We start from the raw sequence: 26264 nt of genomic DNA on the forward strand, positions 1-26264 counted from the left end.
CAACGACACCTTCCGTCACTTTGCTGATGATTGAGCAGACTGTTGAGGTGCTACTTGGCCAGATTGGTTTTTATATGGACAGGCAAACCTGAGCAATTTTCCACATTGTCAGGTCGATGTCACTGTTATAGCAGTACTGGAACAGCTTGGCTAGAGCTGTGGCTAGTTCTGGACCACAAGTCATCAGTTACTACTGACAGGATGTTGGCAGGGCCCATAGCCTTTGCTGTGTCCAGTGCCTTCAGTGGTTTCTTGATATCACATGGAGTGAATCAAATTGATTGAAGACTCTCATCTGTGATGGTGGGGACCTCAGGAGGAGGCTGAGGTGCATCATCCACTTGGCACTTCTGGCTGAAGATGGTTGCAAGTGTCTCAGCCTTGTGTTTTGTACTGACATGTTGGACTCCCCCATCATTGTGGATGGGGATGTTTGTGGAGCCTCCTCCTCCAGTTATTTTAATTTTCCACCACTATTCACAACTGGATGTGGCAGGACTGCAGAGCTTTGAATTGATCCGTTGGTTGTGGGATTGCTTTGCTATGTCAATTGCATAATGCTTCTGCTATACAGCATGCATGTAGTCCTGTGTTGTAACTTCAGGTTGGCACCTCATTTTTAGGTGTTCCTGGTGCTGCTCCTGGCATGCTCTCCTGCACTCCTCATTGAACCAGGGTTGATCCCCTGGCTTGATGGTAATGGTAGAGAGAGATATGCTGGGCCATGATTTACAAATTGTGGTTGAATACAGTTCTGCTGCAGATGACCCACAGTGTCTCATGAATTCCCAGATCTGTTGATTGTATCCCATTTAGCACGGTGATAATGACACACAACACAATGAAGGGCGTCCTCAAAGTGAAGACGGGACTTCGTCTGCCCAAGGACAGTGCAGTGGTCATTCCTGCCAATACTGTCATGGAGAGATGCATCTACGACAATAGATTGGTGAGGGCGAGGTCAAGTATGTTTTTCCCTCTTGTTGGTGTTCTCAGCACCTGCTGTAGGCCCAGTCTGGCAGATATGTCTTTCAGGATTCAGCGAACTTAAGTAGTGGTGCTTTCGAACCACTCTGGGTGATGGACATTGAAGTCTCCAAACCAGAGTACAATCTGTGCCCTTTCTACCCTCAGTACTTGATCAAAATGGTGTTCAACATGAAAGAGTACTGATTCATTGGCTGAAGGAAGGTAGCAGGTGATAACCAGCAGGAGGTTCCCTTGCCTGTGATTAACCCGATGCTGTGAGACTTCATGGGGTCCAGAGTCAATGTTGAGGACTCCCAGGGCACTCCATGACAGTATACGATTGTGCTGCCACCTCTGGTGGGTCTGACCTGCTGGTGGGACAGGACATACCCAGGGATGGTGATGGAGGAGTCTGGGGCATTGGCTCTAAGGTGTGATTCGGTGAGTATGGTTACGTCAGGCTGTTGCTTGACTAGTCTATGGGACAGCTCTTCCAATTTTGGCACAGGTCCCCAGATGTTAGGCGGATCAACTGAGCAGGGTGTGCCTTTGTTCTCTCCCGTGCCTAGGTCCATGCCCGGTGGTCCGTCCAGTTTTATTCTTTACCACTATTATCCGCATTATTTATAATTAGAGGTACTTCCCTTCTTATGGATTGTTACATGTTGGATCAGAAAGGAATTTTGTACAAATTATATACAAGACTGACCCTGTATGTACCCCCAATCCTTACTAGTTTATTGGGAGATGGTTGAAATCCCCCATGACTATGGTTTTTTTTTACTCATTTCATAGACTTGTCTGTATATATCTCCCTGAACTTTCTTACCACTATTTGGAGTCTGAGTGTACCAGTGATAGTGTGACCAATCTTTTACTGTTCTCTATCTCAATCTATATGGATTATGTTTCTACCTCTTTATTAGCCATGCCCTTTCTTGCTGCTGCCATTATTTTTTGATCATCCCAAGTACCCCACCATTCCCTTGTCCTCCCCTTCTTTATTTGGCTGCTTTTGCTGACAACACAACCACTAGGTGGCGCAGTACTTGCTCATGCGCAAATGCAGGCTCTTCAACTGGAACGTCAGTTGTCTATGATGTTCAGGCAGCTGCCAGGATTAAAGATAGCACTGCTCAAAAATGCTTATGGCTAGATCGTTCTAGCAAACTAACCTTACATTAAGTTGGATGGAAGCCCAGTAATATGCTATGTAGTTATAGGATAGTAATACTCATCCATTTAATATTCCATTAATCCTATTAAAACAAAAGGAATTTTATGATTGAATTTCCATTGGAAGAGAGTAAATTGGCACCCCGATCGATGGAAAGAAAATCGGGCAGAGTATAAAATGAGCTGCATTCATTATTTTGATTCATTTATATGACTGACCAGGACTGATTTCACCTGAACGCAGCTGCTAGCTCCCACCCCACTGGCCGCTCTCCCCTCCCCCCCCTCCGCAACTCGCTTTCTCTCCCCCCCCCCCAACTGCTTGCTCCAGACGTCGCTGCTGTATTCTCCCCCCCCCCCCAACTTCCCGGGCCGATTGTTCCCCGCTCGTGCCACCCCCCCCCCCCCCAGCTCACTAGGCCCCAATGCTTCCCTCCTGTTGCCCACTCACTCCCACGTTTGATTATTCGCCGCGCACCGCCCGCGAAGAAGCAAGGCGGGCCGCAAGGGGTGACGTAGGAGTGAGTGGCTGAGAGGAGGGAAGTGGCATAGCCTAGAGCTGGAAGGGGGGAGGGATGGGGAAGTGGGGGGCGAGCGGGGTGGCGCGGAACAATCGGCCAGGGGAGTGGGGGTAGCAGCACGGTCTGGAGCGAGTGGCTGAGGGGAGGAAGCGTCAAGGGCCTGGAATGAGTTGCGGGGAGAGGTGGGGGTGGGGGGGGGGGGAAGCTCCAGCCTCAAAGTCTCTCATTCATCCGCTTCCTTCAGCCGAAGGGGGGGGCTAGATACCTGATGACGCTTTATCGTGCATGCGCGAAGATGGACCAGGTGCGAATACTCTGACGGCGCTGCGTGATGATGTCATCCCCCGCAGGTGCCACTTAGTCCTGGCAAGATGTAGCTGTGCTTGTGCGCAGCTTGGAGCACTCTGATGACAACGGGCCGCTGCGTTGTCGAGTCACTTTGTTTATATTTTGTAGCCTAAAATATTTAACTGCCAATCCAATTCTGTCTGCAGCTATATTTCCATTGCACCCATTAAATCTGTTTTTTCACTTGTAATTGCTGCCTCCAGTTCCTCCATTTTGTTGCTGATGCTCTGTACACTGCTTTGCAGGCCATTAACAAGATTTTATTTTTCATTATTCCTGCTTTGTTTTAACAGATATATTACTCCCTGTAACCTTTTTTTGTTCCTGATTGTTTGTAATTTTTATATATTTTTCCTCTTCTGATCTTTTGCATTTTTTTTTTCTTATCTTTAGCTAACTATTATCTCCACTCAAATGCTTTCCCCACCCTTCTTTTATTAGTTTCAAGTTCTTTCTACAGTCACATTTATGCTTGCCATTTGGACAGTGGTTCAGGTGTAGTCCATCCCAGTTTTATATATCCTGTCCCAGTACTGGTGCCTATATCCCATGAATTGAAACTCCTCCTCACACCACTCTTTCAGCTATACATGTACTTTCCTGGTCTGTTTATGCCTATGCTAATTAACGTAGCTCAGGTAGTAAACTGGAGATTATCACCCTTGAGGTTCTGCTTTTCAGTTTAGCCCCTAGCTTCTGGTTCACCCATAGCCGGGCCACCTCCATGTTCCTTCCTAAGTCATTGGTTCTATGTTGGACCATGACAACTGGTTCTCCTTCGTTCCATTCCAGTTACTTTGCAATATCCTCCTTTGGACTCTTAATCCTGACTGCAGCGGATATCATATGCAGAGGATGCATCCTAAAATTATCAAAGGCTACAGCATTTGTACTCTGCTTCCCATTCAAAATGGTTCTATTGCATTTTTATTTTTCCCTTCCTGGTTGTGCTCAAGTTTGTGTCTGCAATATTTGCAGTAGCAAAAGATCAGCTGCAAAGGAAAAAAAGTACATTATGAATGTGCCCATAAAACTGTACCTTCTGTTCAGCCTGAATTATTGCTACCTTATTTCGTAGATGAACTTTATATATGTGGCATGAAAAATGAAGCATGAAACCACTTGCAATCTGAGGATTTTTAAGTTTTCTCCAGTGGAACAGTGGTTAAGTTCTGTGGCAATCATGTTAAGAACTTAAAATTGTATTTTTCTTTTTAAAAAAAAAACTAGATCTCAGAAAAGATGCAGCACGTCTTCCAACAGTGAATGTTGTAAAATCAACAGCCATATGAACCATGCAGTAGGTTGCGTTACGCCCAAGGCGGGAGGAGTGCACCGTTTATTCTAGTTCCACTTCTCCACAGGTCACAACATATATTTAATTTTTTTCCCACTTTCTGATATGGTCAATCATAGACTTTTTTTATCCCAGAATAAAACACACCAACCAGGTCTCGTTAATAAACAACAAAATTATCAATTTATTATAAAACAAGTCTTAACCAGTAATGAAGCAAAGCACACAGATTGAAGTATAATAGTTCCCTTTTTATCTTAGCCCCTCACACATGCGCACACACATCATACATTGGTTAACCAGAAAAAAGGGAATTTTGCTTTAGCTCTGTTATTAAAAAAAAAAGACAAAAAAGCCACTTAGGCTGAATACTTGCTCATTCCTGAAGAAAAAGAGAAGATCTAGAAAGATGTTCTTTGTTTTGGTTTGGCATTCCAAATGCGTATAGACGGCTGGATCTTCCTAGAACTGTTCCTTCCAAACGATGTTGAAGATCAGTTTGGGTAGGCTTTCCAAGAAATGTAGCTACAGAGGCTTCACAGCAGAAATGAGGCATCAGGGGTTTTAGTTCTCACACATTCGATACACAGGGATTCTTCAAATACAGGAGGATAGAGGAGACTGACACTAGCTGTGCAGGATTTCTGTTCAAAAGAGAGAGATCAGCTGGGAATTTCTTGGCAGGCAAAAATCAAACGCCTTCTGTAACAATTCAAAATGAAACAAAAAACATTCTAGAAGTCAATCCTTCTGACCTCTATAAATCTTGACCTGTCATTTCTTTGTAAACATCTCCCAAAATCAAAACAACAAGCTCCCTGCTGGTATTTTATCTGAAAACAGGTGCCTTCCAGTCAGGGTTTGTTTACAAGCCAAGTCTAGGAATCCTTCTGGTGACCACTTTTAAAAGAACACAAAGTTCAGCATCTCTTCAAGCTTTCAGATGAATCAATGCCCATAATTCAACTGTAAATCCTTAAAAACATATTTTACAAAAAATAGAACTATTACGAGAGTGCTTCTATCAGTGCTTTTTTACCCCACCCCCACCCACCCCTGCAGAAAACGAGCTATCCATGGTGAGAAAAGTGGAAAGTCAATAGAAACTGTCAGTGACTTTCTTCAAAATATAATTAAACACTGAAAAATGGACCCTGCCATCGCCAGGCCAGTTTTCACTTTCACAACAACAATAACAAAGCTAGTGAAACTTAGCATGAGAACTGGCAATAGTGCACTCCAGTTCTATCCAAGTGATCATTCTTCATGTGTGAAACTGCATAGGCTATTTGTTCATGAGGGATAAGGTGGATGGAACCACAGCCAAGCATGTTGAGAATTTCTTAACACCCAATAACCATGTAGACACTCAAAAAAGTCAGTTGTAACCACCTGTGGGAGCCCCAGTTTATTTACAACTCTTCTCAACCCCTTCTCCCAGCCAAGGGTTCTTCAGGTCAATTGTGTTCCCCATCTGCCACTTCAAATGAGATTAGTTAATTGAGTACAAATGAGGAATTATATCTGGGACCTTCGTTATCTGTTATGACTAAGTACCACACCATGTAGTGCAATTACCTACTGAATCACCAGGATGCTCAAATGTTCTTTACTTGGAAGTTTCCATTCTCACTTCAGGACAGAAGTGAAATCTTGTATTTTGGAAATAAGCCAGGCTGTTCCTGTAGCAGGTCTTCAGTTTTAACATTTTCTGACAGCTCCCTGCAGCATTGCAGAGCCTTCCTGATTAGCAGAAGTTTGCTAGTACTACTCGGGAGGGTTTAAACTAGTCTGGCAGGGGGGTGGGACCCAAAGTAGTAGTCTCTCTGATGAGATAGTTGAGGCAAATGTAGAGGTTAAAGCAAGCAAGTCCAATAGGCAGGCCGGGCAGGGGCAGGACAGGGAGCGTGGAAGGTCTGGCAGGCTAAACTGCATTTACTTTAATGCAAGAAGCTTTACAGGTAAGGCAGATGAACTCAGAGCATGGATCAGTACGTAGGATTATGATATAGCTATTACGGAAACGTGGTTGAGGGATGGGCAGGACTGGCAACTCAATGTTCCGGGGTACCGATCTTTCTGGCGTGACAGAAGTGGAGGTAAGAGAGGAGGGGGAGGTGCACTGTTGATTAGGGAGGACATCACGGCAATACTTGGAGAGGATATCCCGGGGGGAACGTCCAGCGAGGCCATATGGGTAGAACTTAGAAATAAGAAAGGGGTGATCACTTTGATGGGATTATACTATAGGCCCCCCAATAGTCAGAGGGAATTGGAGGAGCATATATGTAGGGAAATCACAGTTAGGTGTAGGAATTATAGGGTTGTAATAGGTGATTTTAACTTCCCTAATATTGACTGGGACTGCCTCAGTGCTAAGGGATCAGATGGGAAAGAATTTGTGTCCAGGTTAGTTTTCCGAAGCAGTATGTGGATGGCCCTACTCGTGAAGGGGCTACACTCGACCTCCTCTTAGGAAATGAGGCTGGGCAGGTGGTTGATGTGTCAGTGGGGGAGCACTGTGGGATCTGTGACCATAACTCTATTAGCTTCAAGGTAGTTATGGAAAAGGATAGGACTGGTCCTCAAGTTGAAGTCATAAATTGGGGGAAGTCTAATTTCGATGGCATCAGACAGGAACTCTCAAAAGTTGATTGGGAGAGCTGTTTACAGGTAAAGGGACATCTGGCAAGTGGTCGGCTTTTAAAAGTGAGATGGGAAGAGTTCAGGGCCAGTATGTTCCTGTTAGATTGAAGTGCAAGGCTGGCAAGTTTAGGGAATCTTGGTTGACAAGGGATATTGAGGGTCTGGTCAGGACAAAGAAGGAGGCATATGTCAGGTGTAGGCAGCTGGGATCAAGCGAGTCCCTTGAGGAGTATAAGGGATGTAGGAGTACACTTAAGAAGGAAATTAGGAGGGCGAAAAGAGGCCATGAGATTTCCTTGGCAGATAAGATAAAGGAGAATCCTAAAAGATTGTATAAGTATATTAAGAGTAAAAGGATAGCTAGGGAGAGAGTAGGTCCCCTTAAGGATCAGTATGGTAATCTATGTGTGGAGCCACGGGAAATTGACGAGGATTTAAATGAATACATCTCATCCGTATTTACTGTGGAGAAGGTCATGGAAGCTAGTGAGTTCAAGGGAGGGAACAGCAATATCCTGGAGCATATCAACATTACAAAGGAGGTGGTGTTGGAGGTTTTTGAAGTGCATTAAGGTGGATAAATACCCAGGGCCTGACCAGGTGTATCCCAGGATGCTATGGGAGGCAAGGGAGGAGATTGCTGGGGCCCTGGTAGATATTTTTGTATCATCGTTGGCCACGGGTGAGGTACCGGAAGACTGGAGGATAGCTAATGTTGTGCCTTTATTTAAGAAGGGCAGCAGGGATAAGCCAGGGTACTACAGGCCGGTGAGCCTTAGATCAGTGGTGAGAAAGTTATTGGAAGGGATTGAGAGAGACAGGATTTATATGCATTTGGAAAGGCAAGGTCTGATTAGGGATAGTCAGCATGGCTTTGTGCGTGGGAAATCATGTCTCACGAATTTGATTGAGTTTTTTGAGGAGGTGACCAAGAGGATTGATGAGGGCAGGGTGGTGGACGTTGTCCACATGGACTTTAGCAAGGCCTTTGACAAGGTCCCGCACAGTAGGCTGGTCCGGAAGGTACGAACACATGGGATCCTGGGTGAGATAGCAAATTGGATACAAAATTGGCTTGGTGATAGGAGGCAGAGGGTGGTAATGGAGGGTTGTTTTTCAGATTGGAGGCCAGTGACCAGTGGTGTGCCGCAAGAATCAGTGCTGGGCCCTCTGTTGTTTGTCATATATATTAATGACTTGGATGAGAATGTAGGGGGCATGATTAGTAAGTTTGCAGATGACACCAAAATTGGTGGTATATTGAATAGTGAAGATGGTTGTCTAAGGTTACAACAGGATATAGATCAACTGGGAAAGTGGGCAAGAGATTGGCATATGGAATTTGATGCCGACAAGTGCGAAGTGATGCATTTTGGGAAGTTAAACCAGGGCAGGACATATACAGTGAATGGCAGGGCCCTGGCATGTGTTGTTGAGCAGAGACACCTTGGGGTGCAAGTACATAGTTCCCTGAAAGTGACAACACAGGTAGACAGGGTGATGGTGAAGGCGTATGGTATGCTTCCTTCATCAGCCAATGCATTGAGTACAAGAGTTGGGACATCATGTTACAGTTGTACATAATGTTAGTTAGGCCGCACTTGGAGTACTGTGTGCAGTTCTGGTCACCGCACTACAGGAAAGATATGATTAAGTTAGAGGGGGTGCAGAAAAGATTCACAAGGATGTTGCCTGGTTTGGAGGGCTTGAGTTATAAAGAGAGATTATTTAGGCTGGGTCTGTTTTCCCTGGAGCGAAGGGGACATGATAGAGGTATGTAAAATTATGAGAGGCATAAATAGGGTAGATAGTCAGAGTCTCGACATGAAATCGTGTGACATTGATCACAAGTCGTGGGAGTCAGTTGCCAGCATTCGCCAGAGCTGGCGGGCAGCCATAAAGACAGGGCTAAATTGTGGCGAGTCGAAGAGACTTAGTAGTTGGCAGGAAAAAAGACAGAGGCGCAAGGGGAGAGCCAACTGTGCAACAGCCCCAACAAACAAATTTCTCTGCAGCACCTGTGGAAGAGCCTGTCACTCCAGAATTGGCCTTTATAGCCACTCCAGGCGCTGCTTCACAAACCACTGACCACCTCCAGGCGCGTATCCATTGTCTCTCGAGATAAGGAGGCCCAAAAAGATTCCCATGGTAAGGATGACTAAAACTAGAGGGTATAGATTTAAGGTGAGAGGGAGGAGGTTTAAAGGGGATCAAAGGGGTAAATTTTTCTCACAAAGAATAGGTATCTGGAATGAGCTGCCTGAGGAGGTGGTGGAGGCAGGAACAGTAGCAACATTTAAGAGGCATCTGTACAGGGACTTGAATGAGCAAGGCGTAGAGGGATATGGAATTAATGCAGGCAGGTGGGATTAGTATAGATAGGCATTATGGTCAGCATGGACCCGGTGGGCCGAAGGGCCTGTTTCTATGCTGTACGACTCTATGATTCTATTATTTCAGTGCTGTTAGTATGCCACATCCCTCTGGAGATCAGTGTACAACTGAAGACTTTAGTTTCAAAGGAGAAAGAAGAAACTCAGGACATGTTGGGTTGGAGGATGGGGAGAGCCTGTGGAGGGCATTGTCTGGGAATAAGAAAAGTGGAAGATATGAAAAGCAACCGGACAGAATAAGATTTGGAGCATTTGGATGCTCGTTTGTAGGTAGTGTCACAATGACAGTAATATCCTATTTTGTTTGGGGATAGCACAACATTAATAAGGTAGCTGTGGTTCGAGAGAATGATTGAATCACCATTAACACACACTTATGACTTGCTTCATATTATTCATGCATTGTTATCCATGCTCAAAAAATGTATCCAGCCAAAGCAGTGATAGCTTGTTAAACTAATCCTTCTATCATCCCCTCCCCATTAGAACAGAGTAACATTTTAGAAAAAAATTTCTCGTGTTATGCCTTAGACCATAATCCATTTTGATTGTGATATGCATTTCTACTGCCCTGACTGATCGGACAGTAGTAGCTACTGATTCGAACAAGGTGGTACCATGTTTATGCCACCTATCAAGGAGAGAGTTCTTCCAATGCAGTTAAAATTTAAATGGTTGGTGACCATCCATTAGCTCACCATGATGATTTTTAGAAGTCCTCAGTTAGTACCAGGATCCCCATAGCACTTTTCAAATTCTCTACAACACCGCACTTCATTAGTACACTATATGTGTCGATCCCGGACAAGTTGAGATTACCTCCTCCAGTGGATCTCATGTCGCATCTTTCTAGACTGAGGTTAGACTCCAACTCCAGAGTTACAGTACAACTTTAGTGTTTTTGCAAAGTGTTTCAGACATTTGTGCTGAATTAACAGAATGCTCCAACTTCAAAATCATATCACCACCTTAATCTAATGAGACAGAGAAATTGCATAGAAAGACCCTTCCCACCCCGCCCAACCATGTGCACAGATGTAACAAATGTGACTTTGAATTTAAACAGGAGATTTTGAGAAAGAGGCAGCTGAGCTCTCTAAACAGCAGCAAGAGCAGCTGCAGGGTGACGAGGACTCGGCAGATGATGCTGACAGTGCAGAGCTGTCCCAGTTATGTGGTCTGACCTCAAAGCATAACTATACATCACTTAATCTAAGTCTACTAGAGGAATATATTTTCAAGCAGGTAAAATGTAAGTACAAACAATTTTTATTTTGTCTGTTTTCCAAATATGTAGCTGAGATAAACTCATTTTATTAGCAACTATTATTTTAAACTCTTAATGGAGGACTGGGTGTCACCTCTTAGGTCTTGTATGAATCTAGCTTAAAATATTGGAGTGAATGTCCTCCCTGTGTTGGATAAAAGGGTTCTGGTTGAAATGAGTTTGGGAAGTCCTGACTGAGGCCCTTGTAGGTGCATCAACCATGCTAAACTGCCCATAATAGCGTGACACAATTGGTGTTTCTTTGTCCTGTGTGATAAATAGCTCAAGTTCACATTGCTTGATAGGAAATGCCCTCGGTTAGGATTCGAGCACTTTATTGGAACAGAGTGGTAGAGGCATTATTTTACATTTGATGTGGTTGTACTGGACATGGGAGTACATAGTGCATGATGCCTCAATTAGAAATGTGTTGCTGTACCAAACACTGATATTCCTCCTTTATGAGCATTATCTTTTGAATATAAAAGCCAATGTGTTATTGACTATTACAGATAGAAATCAAATCTGCAAATCTGAAACAGCAAATGTGGGAAATACACAACACGTTAGCATCTTAAAGAGAAGAGAAGACAGGTTAAAGTTTCAGTTAGAAATCTTTGATCAAATCCGACAAATATATACAACCAAAATATTAACTAGTCTTCTCTCTTGATAGATGCTGATGAACCTGCTGAGTCTTTTCAGTAATTTCTGCAATTTTTGATGATGCTCAACCATGTCAGAACCCTAATCTCTGAGTCAGAAGAATGTGGGTTCATGTCCCACTCCAGGGACTTGAGCTTAAAATGGAGTGTTGCACTGTTGGAGGTGCTGGCTTTTGGATGAAATGCAAAACCAAGGCTCCATCTGCCATCTGATGTGAATGTAAGAGATCCCATTGCACTATTTCTAAGAAGTGCAAGGGAGTTCTTCCTGGTTTCCTGGCTAATATTTATCCCTCAATTAACATCACTAAAACAGATGATCTGATCATTATCACATTGCTATTTGTGTTACTTTGCTTTGTGCAAATTGGCTGCCCTGTTTCCTACATTACAACCATGCTTCAACGCCTTTTAAGTGCTTTGGGACAACTTGCGTTGTGAAAGGTGCAATAGAAGTGCAAGTCTTTTTTCCTTTTAGTAATAGCAAGATCCTTTTATATTAAAAAAAAACCATTGCTCTTACATTAAATGGCTGTGTGTCATGTGCTAAATAATGCAACTTGACAGCAATCTCTATTTCAAGTATGCAAATCAGCTTGTAACTTCTGAAAACAACCTGATCCCTGCTAGTAGTTGATTTTGGTATAAATCCTCTCATGCATTCATTGATAGGATGTTTGTTCAAAGATGTGGCAACTGAATTTGTCAAACTGCTGAAAAATAAATCAAACTGGAGAATAATTTCTCTGGTTGCTATGTGTAATAGTCATAAATACCTTCAAAAGTAAATTTGTAATGCTATTACACATAACAACTAGAACAATTCTTCTGTTATGACTTGTGAAAGTACCATAGATGGTATTCCTCCGTGGTGAGGTCAGTTTTACTAAAATGGTATGTTGCTGAAGCTGGTGCTCCTGAATAAACTTTATGGGGTTATTTTTTTTTTGACTTTGGATTCCCAGAGGACAGCATTGCTGGCCAAGGGTGCATGCCATAAATCCAGATACGTAGGAACAGGAGTAGGCCATTCTGCCTGTCAAGCCTGTTCCGCCATTCAGTTAAATCATGGCTGATCATCTACCTCAATGCCACATTCCCGTGCTATCTCCATATCCCTTAATGTAATTTGCCTCCAGAAATCTATTGATTTCGGTCTTGAACATGTTCAATAATTGAGCTTCCACAGCCTTCTGGAGTAGAGAATTCCAAAGATTCACTACCCTCTGCTTGAGTGAAGAAATTCCTCCTCATCTCAGTCTTGCCCCTTATTCTGAGATTATATCCCCTGGTTCTAGACTCACGAGCCAGGGGAAACATCCTATCTACATCCACCCTGTTACGTACACTCTAAGAATTTTGTAAGTTTCAATGAGATCACCTCTCATTCTTCGAAACTCTAGCGAATACAGGCCCAGTTTCCACAATCTCTCCTCATAAGACAATCCCGCCATCCCAGAGTTTAGTCTGGTGAACCTCCATTGCACTCCCTCAATGGCAAGTATATCCTTCTTCTTTAGATAAGGAGACCAAAACTGTACACTATACTCCAGGTGCCGTCTCACCAAAGCTCTATACAATTGCAGCAAGACATCTTCTGTACTCAAATCACTGCAATGAAGGCCAACAAATCTTCAGGATAATCAGCTGCAATATTTAAAAAAGCAAAATATTTTCAAGAAGAATGTTGGACTTGAAGACAAAAGATAAATTTTGCATCAGGGGGAATTAAGGTTGGCACAGGGAACATGCAAGTAAGCCAAACATGAGAGGATCCCAATTCAAGTATCAGTCTATGCTGAGTTAATTGGTCAGTTGGCAGTGTTAACAGGAAACTCAGGTTGGCTCATGGTACTGGGCTAGGGAGGATATATACTGCAACTGATTTGTGAACCATTAATTTAAATGGTTTGACAAATCATTCACAGACCTGGAATTTCTCGCAGGTGAGGCTCCTTGTCAGAAGTGCCAAGTCAGGAAATTATCCCTTTTAGTTCTCCTGTTTAAATATGTTTCTCAGAGGTTTTCGCATTAGTGTAGCTAGAATTAAGATAGAGCATCAGGGACGAATAACTTTAGAGTGTGCAGGCAGCATGAAGCAACAATTGATTGATAACACAAAATGAGAATGCATTTGGCAAGTACACTTTTGGGGGGCGTGAGGCGACGAGGAGTGGCAGGTTGGGGGAAGAATTGTGACGTTAGCTGTGTGGTGTCCAGTTTTGTGTTACCAGCAGTACAATTGGAGACTAATCTGTGGTAGCTCCTAAAATTGTCCAAAACATTTTTTTTTGTTTATGCCACCATTATGCAATTAATGCTATAGCACAAAATTCCAGTGCTGCAAATAGGGTGGGTGAAAGAAACCTGAAAGTACATTGTGTCACCAAATTACATTACTGACAGCTTGCACTGCTGACGCTTTAGCAACAATCTTCCTGGAATAAAGTTTAGTTAATAGTAAACTCAGCACTTTGGAGTCATAACAGTGCAGAAATATTTCCTTGTATCTCCTGTTAGTTTCTTACTTGCATTACCAGCACAGTGTAATTGGGATTCTTGAACTTGGTCAAGGAGTATGATGCCTTCCTGTGGTAAATTTGCCACGTTCTACACACACCAGTGTCCATTCTGTGTAATATCTGACTGGAGTTTAAGGTGTAAGTAAATGATCTGCTGTGGGGCTACTACAAATGCTTCCATTAAATTCTGTTCTCAGTAGGTGTGGCAGTTTTCATGTGTTGTTACACTTTGCATCATGAATGATCCTTGAATCTTATAACATAGAAGGAGCCCACTCGGCCCATCATGCATGTGCCAGCTCTTTGAAAGAGCTATCTGTTTAGTCCCACACCCCTGCTCTATTACTCTTTACCTCTATTTATAAAGCCAAGGATTCCGTTTACTATTTTAACAGCTTTATCAACCTGCCTGAAAACTTCAAAGATTTGTGTATGTGAGCCCCAGGTCTTTCTCTGTTCCTGAACCCCCTTTAAAATTGTACCGTTTAGTTTATATTGTGTCTCCTCATTCTTCCTCCCAAAATGCAGCACTTCACACTTCTCTGTGTTAAATTTCATCTGCCTATTTCACCAGTCTGTGTCTATCCTCGTGACATCTACTACTATACTCTTTACTGTTTACAACATTTCCAAATCTTGTGTCAAGTACAAACTTTGAAATTGTAATCCCTATACATAGCCAAGTCCAGGTCATCAGTTTAAAAAAAAAGAGTAGTGCTCCTTGTACTGACCTGCGTACTTCACTCCAGTCTGAAAAATAAACACTCAGATTTCTGTCTCTTAGCCTAATTTCTCTTCATACTGTCATATTCCTTGAATCCATGTGTTTCAATTTTGCTATCAAGTCTATTTGACACTTAATCAAATGTGAACATCAGTTGCACTACCTTATCAAAATTTGCAGTTATTGGGGAAGAGCAGGAAGTTGAATTGGATAGCTCTTTCGAAGACCCAGCATAGGCATGATGGGCCAAACAGCCCCCTCTGTGCCCTAAGATTCTGTGAATGCTCCAGAATTATTTCATCAAAGAGCTCAGCCAAGTTTGTCAGACACAGCTTGCCTCTTTAAAAAAAAAATAAAAAAAATCTGTGTTGGCTATCATCAATTAGCCTATGATCCATGATCTTTGGACAAGTATTGGCAATCATTTTGGGAGCCCTAATTGGCAGCAGAGATGCGAGTCCAGGCATGAGTAAAACATGGGGATAAAATCCAAAAAGAAGGTTTCAGTCTTTTGTTTTGATTCCCAGTGAGAGAGTTGGAACTTGGTGAACTTGCCAAATCTTTGGAGCATGCACAAGATGAGCATGAAAATTTAAACCAACAGTTGGAAGGATTGAAGGCAAGTTATATTCTTTTAATGTTCAGTACTTTATTTAAATTTATTGAATGTCTTTTTCAATGGTCTTGCAAATGCATATGTATTTTTAAAAACATTATGGCTATGCAGTATACGCTGGATTTTTGATATTTGAGGTAAAATTAATGATGTTTTTGGTGAAAAGGCAATAAGAAACCGCTATTTTCAAGATGACTTTGTACAGCCAAATAGTGTTTGAAGAGATTAAAACTTTGCAGCAATAAACAGTTAATTCTGTTTCTGAGTCATTACAAGTCATGTTTCCTTGTTACTGTATCTGACATCTTTGTGCATAAAATATAGATTTTACCAAATATTTAAGTTGTATCTTAAAAGCATTAAAGCTATTTTACGTAACTTATTTTGTTTTTAATTTATAGACAGGGCTGTAGTATGATCTGTGGCTGTTCCATGATTTATCAGAACCATCAATTTAAAAATTGCAAATGTTTTCTATCTCAGAATCGGAAGGTAAAGTTGGAAACTGATCTTACAAACCTGAAAGCCTGTGGAGCATCATTGGATACACAACTGGAAAGTTTAAAAATGGTTCCAATGCTCTTTCAATTCCACATTCAAATAATGGATAATGGTAAGTTAAAATTACATTGATGATCAGTTCTCTTTGTTCTATGGGTATGGATGTTTCTGGCAAAGCCGGCATTTATTGCCCATCTTTAGTTATACTGAAAAGGTGCTGGTGGGCCACCTTCATGAACCACTGAAAGCAGTGCTGGCCACTTAAGAGGGCAGCTAAGAGTCAACCACATTGCCGTGCAATTGGAGTCACATATAGGCTAGACCGAGTAAGCAGAGTAGACTTTCTTTCCGAAAGGGCATAATTACACCACTTAGATTTTTACAACTATCCAATAGCTTCATGGTCACTTTAACTGATACCAGCTTTTTAAAAAAAAATTTAACCTGAATTCAAATTCTCAATCTGCCATGGTGAGATTTGAACTCACATTCTCTGAATTATCAATCCAAGCTTCTAGATTACAGTTCCAGTACATAACCACTACACTATGATACCCAATTATAACCTGAACCAAATTTTGAAATTCTGCACTAATGTAATTTATGTTTGTATTGTTCAGCAAGAATACTTTTTTAACTACCATATATATAACAGTGGGCAGGTTGACTTGAAATGATAGGGTTACCTTTAAGCCACTACATGACCATACATTCCTTTGTCTGATATAAACATCTGCTGAAAGTATTGTTAGGATAGACAAAGCTTGTAGTCTTTGTCTTTACATACCAGGAATCGGAATCCAACATACCAGAGTCAACGCTTACAAGTTTATTGAGGAAAATTATGCTTGTGACAGCCACAACAATAAGGTTGTGGAAGATTTCATGTTACAGTCAGAGTTCAGTAGTAAAGTGGTCCACACACTCATTCCTGACTTTGTGTGACATTGTCTCGCCTTTTGTTCCCTAACTTTAGACCATTAACTTGTATTTTGCATCCTATGAACTTTATCTTTAGTTTATATTAGTTCTACATTCCTGAGAATAGTCATCTCTGTTGGTTTCAATTAATACCAATTAGATAAAGGGGCCCACTGGTGGTTCTAAGATAGAGCACGGACTCCCTCTGTGATCAAATGTGAGAGTTCAGAGCTTTACATAACCTCACTGGATGAGATCAGGTTAAGCAAAAGGTAAAAAGAACTTCTTGTATCGCTGAAACTACACAAAAAACAGCCAACTGTATTTACAACTATAGTTCATACCAACTACAGGAAGGAGAGGAAAGGGACATGAGCGACTGAATATGTATTACCATTTTCCAAACTCCTGCTTCTTCTGGAGAAATTACTTGTGTGTTAGAAAATGGAGCCTTTAATATAAAATGGGTTCCTTAGCACAACTTTTCTTATACTACTCCTCCTAGCGGTATCCATTGTCACGAAAACCCAACATGCCAAATGGGAGATATTAATTTCATCAGTTGGAACCTTGCCTGAGACTTTTACCAGAAATACTTACAAATAGCATTTTTTAAAAAGTAAACTGGCAGTCAAGATGGCCACTGCAATTTACATTTGAAACACCAAAGGATTAGACTGGAGACAACATGACTGACTCAACCTAGCTAGAACAATGGGGTGCTCTCTGATTAAATTACTTAAAATAGCCTTATCAACACGGTCGTCAGGGGCCATCAACACTCATTGACTTTGGAAGAGCCAACCCCACCAAGTGTGACTGGACAGCTTGAGGGGTACAGCCTTGAATCTCAGTGAAGATTCCAGAAGGACCTCATTAACACTGCAGAGGTTAGGTAATGTCACGTGATTGCTTGTGCAGCTCTGGGGAGACTGCAAACTTTGTCAGAGAGAAAGCAGGTGGAAGTAACTAAAAAGCCAACCACAGAGTAGTGCTCTCCCTTGCTCTCTCTCCAGTAAAGATCCAGAGAAGACTCTGGCATGAATGGTAAAACCCCAAGCTTATAGACCACTACAACCAACAACTAAAGAGCAAGGATCAAACCCCCTTCTACTGCCTTCTGGAGCCCTGAGAAGCAAGCTGGCAACTCTGCACGTGGTCAGCGAGGACTTCAGAACTACAATTTCAACTGACTCTGGGACTGGTGAACAGTATTTAAATTCCATTTATTCTGGACTCTATTCCAACCACCAAAGCTGTTTTCCCTCTAATCTATTTGTGTGTGTGTGAGACTCTCATGTGAACGCGTAGCGTATTTTAGTAATTTTAACCTGTTTAGAGTGTTAAGAATAAAGCATCTTGTTTAAACTCAAAACTTGTCTGATTGGTTTTTCGGCAATTATACTGGAGGAACAGGAGCAAGCGCTCACTGAGGTGGTAAGTTCAATCACTGTAAAAAGGATAAACCCTGTTGTCAAACCAGAGAAGGGGCGAAAGACCAGTTCCTCACCTGGCCGTAACACCATCTTTCGTTCCCTTTCCTCCTACTGTCAACATAATCTTCTTCTTTGGCCTCCTTATCTCGAGAGACAATTGGTAAGCGCCTGGAGGTGGTCAGTGGTGTGTGGAGCAGCGCCTGGAGTGGCTATAAAGGCCAATTTTAGAGTGACAGGCTCTTCCACAGGTGCTGCAGAAAAATTTGTTTGTCGGGGCTGTTACACAGTTGGCTCTCCCCTTGCGCTTTTGTCTTTTTTCCTGCCAACTGCTAAGTCTCTTCGACTAGCCACACTTTAGCCCCGCCTTTATGGCTGCCCGCCAGCTCTGGCGAACGCTGGCAACTGACTCCCACGACTTGTAATCAATGTCACAGAACTTCATGTCGCATTTGCAGACGTCTTTAAAGCGGAGACTTGGACGGCCGGTGGGTCTGATACCAGTGGCGAGCTCGCTGTACAATGTCTCTTTGGGGATCCTGCCATCTTCCATGCGGCTCACATGGCCAAGCCATTTCAAGCGCCGCTGACTCAGTAGTGTGTATAAGCTGGGGATGTTGGCTGCCTCGAGGACTCCTGTGTTGGAGATACGGTCCTGCCACCGGATGCCAAGTATTCTCCGGAGGCAGCGAAGATGGAATGAATTGAGACGTCGCTCTTGGCTGACATACGTTGTCCAGGCCTCGCTGCCATAGAGCAAGGTACTGAGGACACAGGCTTGATACACTCGGACTTTTGTGTTCCATGTCATTTTCCCACACTCTCTTGGCCAGTCTGGACATAGCAGTGGAAGCCTTTCCCATGCGCTTGTTGATTTCTGCATCTAGAGACAGGTTACTGGTGATAGTTGAGCCTAGGTAGGTGAACTCTTGAACCACTTCCAGAGCGTGGTCGCCAATATTGATGGATGGAGCATTTCTGACGTTCTGCCCCATGATGTTCGTTTTCTTGAGGCTGATGATTAGGCCAAATTCATTGCAGGCAGCCGCAAACCTGTCGATGAGACTCTGCAGGCACTCTTCAGTGTGAGATGTTAAAGGAGCATCGTCAGCAAAGAGGAGTTCCCTGTTGAGGACTTTCCGTACTTTGGACTTCGCTCTTAGACGGGCATGGTTGAACAACCTGCCCCCTGATCTTGTGTGGAGGAAAATTCCTTCTTCAGAGGACTTGAACGCATGTGAAGGCAGCAGGGAGAAGAAAATCCCAAAAAGTGCGGGTGCGAGAACACAGCCCTGTTTCACGCCACTCAGGACAGGAAAGGGGTCTGATGAGGTGCCACCATGTTGAATTGTGCCTTTCATATTGTCATGGAATGAGGTGATGATACTTAGTAGCTTTGGTGGACATCCAATCTTTTCTAGTAGTCTGAAGAGACCACGTCTACTGACGAGGTCAAAGGCTTTGGTGAGATCAATGAAAGCAGTGTAGAGGGGCATCTGTTGTTCACGGCATTTCTCCTGTATCTGACGAAGGGAGAACAGCATGTCAATAGTCGATCTCTGCACGAAAGCCACACTGTGCCTCAGGGTAGACATGCTCAGCCAGCTTCTGGAGCCTGTTTAAAGCGACTCGAGCAAAGACTCCCCACTATGCTGAGCAGGGAGATTCCATGGTAGTTGTTGCAGTCACCGTGGTCACCTTTGTTTTTATAGAGGGTGATGATATTGGCATCGCGCATGTCCTGAGGTACTGCTCCTTCGTCCCAGCACAGGGATAGCAGTTCATGTAGTGCTGAGAGTATCGCAGGCTTGGCACTCTTGATTATTTCAGGGGTAATGCTGTCCTTCCCAGGGGCTTTTCCGCTGGCTAGAGAATCAATGTCATCACTGAGTTCCGATTTTGTTGGCTGTATGTCCAGCTCATCCATGACTGGTAGAGGCTGGGCTGCATTGAGGGCAGTCTCAGTGACAACATTCTCCCTGGAGTACAGTTCTAGGTAGTGCTCAACCCAGCGGTCCATTTGCTTGCATTGGTCAGTGATTATGTCCCCTGATTTAGATTTGAGGGGGGCGATCTTCTTGATGGTTGGCCCAAAAGCTCTGTTAATGCTATCGTACATTTTTCTGATGTTTCCGGTGTCTGAGGCCAGCTGAATATGACTGCATAGGTGTTGCCAGTAGTCGTTTGCGCAGCGCCTGGCTGTTCTTTGTGCAGTGCTTCTGGCTGCTTTAAGTGCTACGGCTGTTAACTTGCTGGGGGCTTTCTTGTAGTTCAACAGTGCAATGCGCTTAGCGGCTATGACAGGTTTCAGCTCTTCATTATGAGATTGAAACCAATCTGCATTTCTCTTCGCACGTTTGCCATAGGTGGTCAAAGCTGACTCAGATGGCACCTCTGATGTGGGCCCACTTGGTCTCAGCATCCCCTGTGGGAGTGTTTTGAAGGGCTGTTACAAGTGAATATAGAAATTTGTTAACAGCTGTGGATAAGAAATTCTGCTCGTGTTGATGCGCGGGTGGCCCTTCTGCTTGGAATGATGCAACTTCTTTGGTCTGAGTCTTATCTTGCACACCAGGTAGTGGTCGGTGTCGCAGTCCGCACTGTGGAAGCTGCGTGTGATTTGAACACTGTTTAAGGAGGCTCGCCTTGTGACGATGAGGTCTAGCTGGTACCAACGACGTGATCGTGGGTGCCTCCATGAAACCTGGTGACAGGGTTTAGTGTGAAAGAACGAGTTGGTGATGCAGAGGTTATGATAGGTACACAACTCGAGCAGTCTCTGCCCATTCTCATTCATCCTTCCAACGCCATAGCGCCCAAGGCAGGAGGTCCATGAGTCATGGTCGGCCCCAACCCTGGCATTAAAGTCCCCCAGCAGGAACAGGTGTTCGGTGTTGGGGATTCTAATGATATTATGGAGTTCCTCGTAGAACTGGTCTTTAGCTTCAGGTGGGGAGCAGAGTGTTGGAGCATAGATGCTGAGTAGGTGTACTGGACCAGAGGTGGTGAGCAGTCGGATGGACAGTATGCGTTCCGAGCCATTTGTGGGAGGCTCTATCATGCTGAGCAAGGAGTTTCTGATGGCGAAGCCCACTCCATGCTTTCTTGGTTCTTCAGGATCCCTGCCCTGCCAGAAGAAGGTGTAGTTCTTGCTCTGCTAGAGATCCACTCGCGGGGAGGCGTGTCTCCTGAAGTGCTGCAATGTCTCCATTGAGTCTACTGAGCTCGTTGTTAATGATGGCGGTCTTCCGAGAATTGTTGATTTGTGTAGTTTAGTTTAGTTTAGAGATACAGCACTGAAACAGGCCCTTCGGCCCACCGAGTCTATGCCGACCATCAACCACCCATTTATACTAATCCTACACTAATCCCATATCCCTACCACCTACCTATACTAGGGGCAATTTATAATGGCCAATTAACCTGCCAAACTGCAAGTCTTTGGCATGTGGCAAGAAACCGGAGCACTGGGAGGAAACCCACGCAGACACAGGGAGAACTTGCAAACTCCACACGGGCAGCACCCAGAATTGAACCCGGGTCGCTGGAGCTGTGAGGCTGCAGTGCTAACCACTGCGTCGCCCACAGGTAAGGTCTTCCGACAGGCCAGGACACACAGTTCTGACGTTCCAGCTTGCAAAGCGAAGGGCTGGTACCTTCTTTCCTTTTTTCATGTTGTTTGGTGCGGTTGCAGTCCACTTTTTGGGCAATGACCCTGAGCTCCAAGCACCCATTGAAGCAGGTGGACTGTGGCGGGACAGAATCTTATTGAGCGGGGGCTGCCCTGTTTGAGGCGGAAGGTAGCTGTCCAATGAGGTGTGATGACCTCTCCCACCGACAAAGGCAACCCGTGGCGCCCAATCTCTACGCCAATTGAGCTGGACTTATATCCCGTAACTGCTGCCTTTCGTGGTGTTTCAGTCGCTGTGATGCAACTTTGGAGTGACCTCTCCATGGCGCATGCATGGAGGTTGAGAGTTGCCCAATCGTCAAAACCCCCCTCTCGGCCTTTCTGGTGGGGTCCAAAGGAGTGCAGAGCACGACGTTTGGCACCGGTATGGCTGCAGAGACTGCCGGAATCATGCCAAAGGTGACACATGACCGCCTACAGGGTTCCGCTCCGGATTTTCTGTTAGGGTTTACTCCCATAGCCTTGGTCTCTCCCGAGACGCCCACAAGGCAGTGGGGTTGTTAGGGCCCCTACACAGGTGTAGGAGGATGCTGGTGGGAGGAGGGGGAGGGGTGGAAGGAAGGGGGTGTGAGGGGGAGCTGGGAAGGGGGCTGTAAGGGGGCAGGGGGGGGGTGCAGGGGGAAGATGGTACGAGGGGGGTGCTGGGAAGGGGTTGTGAGGGGGGTGCGGTGGGGGGTGAGCTGAGAGAGTGGAGCTGGGACGGGGAAGGGGAGGGAGGAAGGGGGGTGAAAGGGGGTGCAAGTACTAAGCCATTTCCTCAGTTCCCACCATCGACGCCTGGAAATCTCGTCCGCGTCCTTTGGGAGGTGAGCGACATCCTCTGGCGCCGGTACCAGCATTGCCGACAGTGCGCTGCAGATGCTCTCCGAGCCATCTCCTGCGGGCGCTTTGAAGTTGTGGCCGAGGAGCCGTTCGTGGTTTTTTGGGTGTTCGGGGCACCTTTTCGCAAGGCTTCCCTAGGGTCCCGCTGCTCCTTCTTCTCTTCAATGGACTTACCGCACGCTGTGGCCACGGACACTCTGGACAGTGAAGACAGCAGGATCGGAGATCAAAGTATCACCAGCTATACTGTGCAATTTCATCCGGACTGCGATCAATTTCATTGAGAAAACAGAGAGCAGTATGGCTGGGGGAGGGCAGTGGGCCCAGGTAACATAAACTAGCTGTTAGCTTGTAGTTAGGGCTAAAATGAACTGATTAAAGAGCCAGGGGAGTTTAAACAGTTTAAGAGGGTAGATTGGGGGAGAAAACACTAAGAATGGGGGCAGATGGCCATGGATAGAGTTGAACAGCCAGGGAGCTTACAGCCCAGGAGCCACCTTGGTGGCCTCCTTTTCTCCTACTGTCAACATAATAGTGCACTCTTTTTAGAGCGTTGCTTAGTGGATGCGTACATCTGCCTCTGTTCATGGTCCTCATTTCGCCTCATGGCAGAGAAGATTCCTATACTCTGAGATAAGGTTCAACTGTTAAGTGTTAATGCCGCCTTGATCTTCAGAGGGCTTTGGAGGATGGACTCTTGAGTCTCTTGGATGTATCATTTGACTGGTTAAGCTTGGCTTATGTGCCCAAACAATGATAAACGCCTTTTGGCAATTGTGACTGGGGGGTTGGGTGGTCATGTTTTTGAACTTGCTATCAATAAACCTTCACACTACTGAATGTGATGGATGCAGCGAATACACTGCTGGTGTTCTATGTCAATTTTTGCCCTGTCTGCTTGCAAACATTCCAAGTCTCCAATACATCCAGGGGAATTGGTACTATACAGGCAAGGTTTTCTTGGGAGCTATCAATGCAATGTCTTATGTTCTTGTTCGGGCTCCTCATCACAATTCTGTGTTGTGTTTCTGGGGTGCTTTGATGTGATTTATGGATCATTGATCCCAAAAATGTTAACTGCTGCACATGTCCCATAAGTTTGCTTTCAATTTCTAGATTAGGTGAACATTAGGGGAAGTTGTTGAGTGACTGGACTTGCATTTTTTTTTAACAAACCCAAGACATAGAGGTACCTACCCCGTACTACTTGTTGTAGAAACCCAGAGTAGTTACACTTTGTCATATGGAATAAAGTGTTGTGTATCTAGGAGTGGAGAAACTGATTACAAGCATGGGCTAGATGGTCCCATTGGCCTTAATAGATAACCATCCTAGGGTATCCATGTCTGAGAATCATGAATGTACCCTATTAACCCAAAAAATTGGCTGGGAAATCTCTTGCCTAATTAATGGGTGTATTATTCTGCATCGCCTGTCATGAAAGTGGCCAAAGGGTGTGCCTTCCACTGAACTGCCCTCAGGTGATAAGTTGACCACAGCAAGGAGGGGATCTTCCAATGCCCTACTGGTTGGAGGTTATAAGTTGACTACGACAAGAGGTGTATCTTTCAGTACCCTGCTGGTCAGATGTGTCCAGGTGGCAACAGCAACATCATCAGAAATCATCACCCACTGAATTAGTAGAAAAGGTGTTCACTACCTCTAAGATGGAGAGGTATGCGCACTTTCAATGTGCGCAATATAAATAATATCTCTCCTTTTGAAAAAGATATCGCAACTTCATATTTTGTTTGCTACACTACGTGAGGTTGGGTGGCGAGATTCTGGGGCACTGGAGCTGGGCAGCATTTCATAACTGTGGTCTGGTACATTGAATTGGTTACACTGCAATTTATTAATCCTGCATGAGCATTACTCCATTTCTTTTTCATTGAATATTGGGAAACCAGACCTGGACCTTAAATTGTTAATGCAAAGCCACATGTCTTTTATGCAAGTTGTCACTTTTTTTCTCTAACCAATTTTCTCCATTATTTTCTTCCCTCCTTTCTTGAAAGCATTTGTTCAACTATAGTTCCGTGTAATGTAGTAGTGCCCAAAACATCTACATGATAAAGTATATCTGTAAACGAAAAGCAAAATACTGTGGATGCTGGAAATCAGAAATTAAAACTAAGTGCTGGAAATACTCAGCAGGTCTGGCAGCATCTGTGGAGAGAGAAGCAGAGTTAACATTTCAGGTCTCATAAACGGTCACAGACCTGAAACAGTAACTCTACTTCTCTCTCCACAGATGCTGCAAGACCTGCTGAGTATTTCCAGCACTTTCTGTTTTTATATCTGTAAACTGCATTGGTTCTGGGTTTTTAAAACCTCCCCCAGCCCATCAACCCTCAGATCGCTGCACTTCTCCAGTTCTAGCATCTTGCGCATCCCTGATTTTCATGGTTCCAGCATTGCTGGCTATGTCTTTAAGGCCTAAGGCCCTAAGCTCTGGAATCCCTAAACCTCCTAGCCTCTCTACCCTCTTGTCTTTTAGGAGATTCCTTTAAACTTATCTCTATGACCAAGGTTTTGGTGGCCTGTCCTGTATGTCATGTGGCTTGATGTCAGATTTTGTTTTGACAACACTCCTATGAAGCCTCTTGGGACAGAAGCTGTGCAACAGTTTAGTGAGAAATATGTCATCAGCAGTGTAGTCTGCAGCTTTTCTAACTAGGTTTGATGCCAAGGAGAGTTTAATCCATAAATCATAATCATTTTATTTTAGTTTACATGAGGCATAAAGCACTATCAGGTCCTGCTCTCATCTATGAAAGCTACTTACTATTCCAGGATCACCCTGGAATGCAAAGGTAACCCCTCCACCATTCTCAGCTGCTTTTCTCTACTGCAAGTTGTCCTCTTAATCCTCTCTCCCCGTCTGCTCCAGCCTCACTTGCAATAAGTCTGAGAAGCTTATGGACGACTTTGTCATCAATATTGAGACCCTCTGATCAGCTGTCTCTGCCATGTCCCTCCCTGACCCTAGCCCAGGAGGCTGAACTTCCTCTAAGGCTCCCTGCTGCCCCAGCCCTGAACTTGTATCTTTCTCTACTTCTCCTATTTCCCTTCGTGCCCTCTCCTGAGCTCATCTTGTCCATGCGACCCATATCCTGCTCTCTCGACCCTATTCCAGTTAAACTACTAACCGCCCAACTTCCCTTCCTGGCTCCCATGTTAGCTGACATCGTTAGCAGTTCTCTCTGCTCAGGTTCTGTCCCCCTCGCCTTCAAATCTGTCATCATCCCTCTCAAAAAAGCAACCCTTGACCCCCTCCGTCCTTGCAAACTACCTCCCTTTCCAAAGTCCTTGAATGTGTTGTCACCTCCCAAATTCATGCCCAACTTTCTCTGAACTCTGTGTTTGAATCTCTCCAATCAGGTTTCCACCCCTGCCACAGCACCGAAACGGCTCTTATCAAGGTCAGAAATTACATCTATGTGACTGTAACAAAGGCAAACTATCCCTTCTCGTTCTTCTCAACCTATCTACAGCCTTTAACACAGCTGATCACAACACCTTCCTCCAATGCTTCTCCACCATCATCCAGCTGGTTGGGACTGCACTTGCCTGGTTCCATTCTTATCTAATTGTTACCATAGAATCACCATCAATGGCTTCTGTTCCCATTCCTGCACTGTTACCACTGGTGAACCTCTATTCTTGGTCCCCTGATATTTCTTATCTACATGCTGCTCCTCAGCATCATCATCCAAAAACACAGCTAGTTTCCGGATGTACACTAATGT

The 26264-nt window shown here is 44.3% G+C and overlaps 1 protein-coding gene across 4 annotated transcripts in view; it reads left to right on the forward strand.

The window, feature by feature from the left end:
• Nucleotides 1-26264, forward strand: part of LOC137376161 (high mobility group protein 20A-like) — an 85054-nt gene that overhangs the window by 46407 nt on the left and 12383 nt on the right. For all 4 annotated transcript variants that reach the window (XM_068044201.1, XM_068044192.1, XM_068044211.1 and 1 more), the window contains 3 exons: nucleotides 10417-10602; nucleotides 15056-15147; nucleotides 15628-15757. In XM_068044201.1, the coding sequence (XP_067900302.1) occupies nucleotides 10417-10602; nucleotides 15056-15147; nucleotides 15628-15757 (408 nt within the window). The remainder of the gene's footprint in view (nucleotides 1-10416; nucleotides 10603-15055; nucleotides 15148-15627; nucleotides 15758-26264) is intronic.

The sequence above is a fragment of the Heterodontus francisci genome, chromosome 1, assembly GCF_036365525.1.
Source record: "Heterodontus francisci isolate sHetFra1 chromosome 1, sHetFra1.hap1, whole genome shotgun sequence".
Classification (NCBI taxonomy): domain Eukaryota; kingdom Metazoa; phylum Chordata; class Chondrichthyes; order Heterodontiformes; family Heterodontidae; genus Heterodontus; species Heterodontus francisci.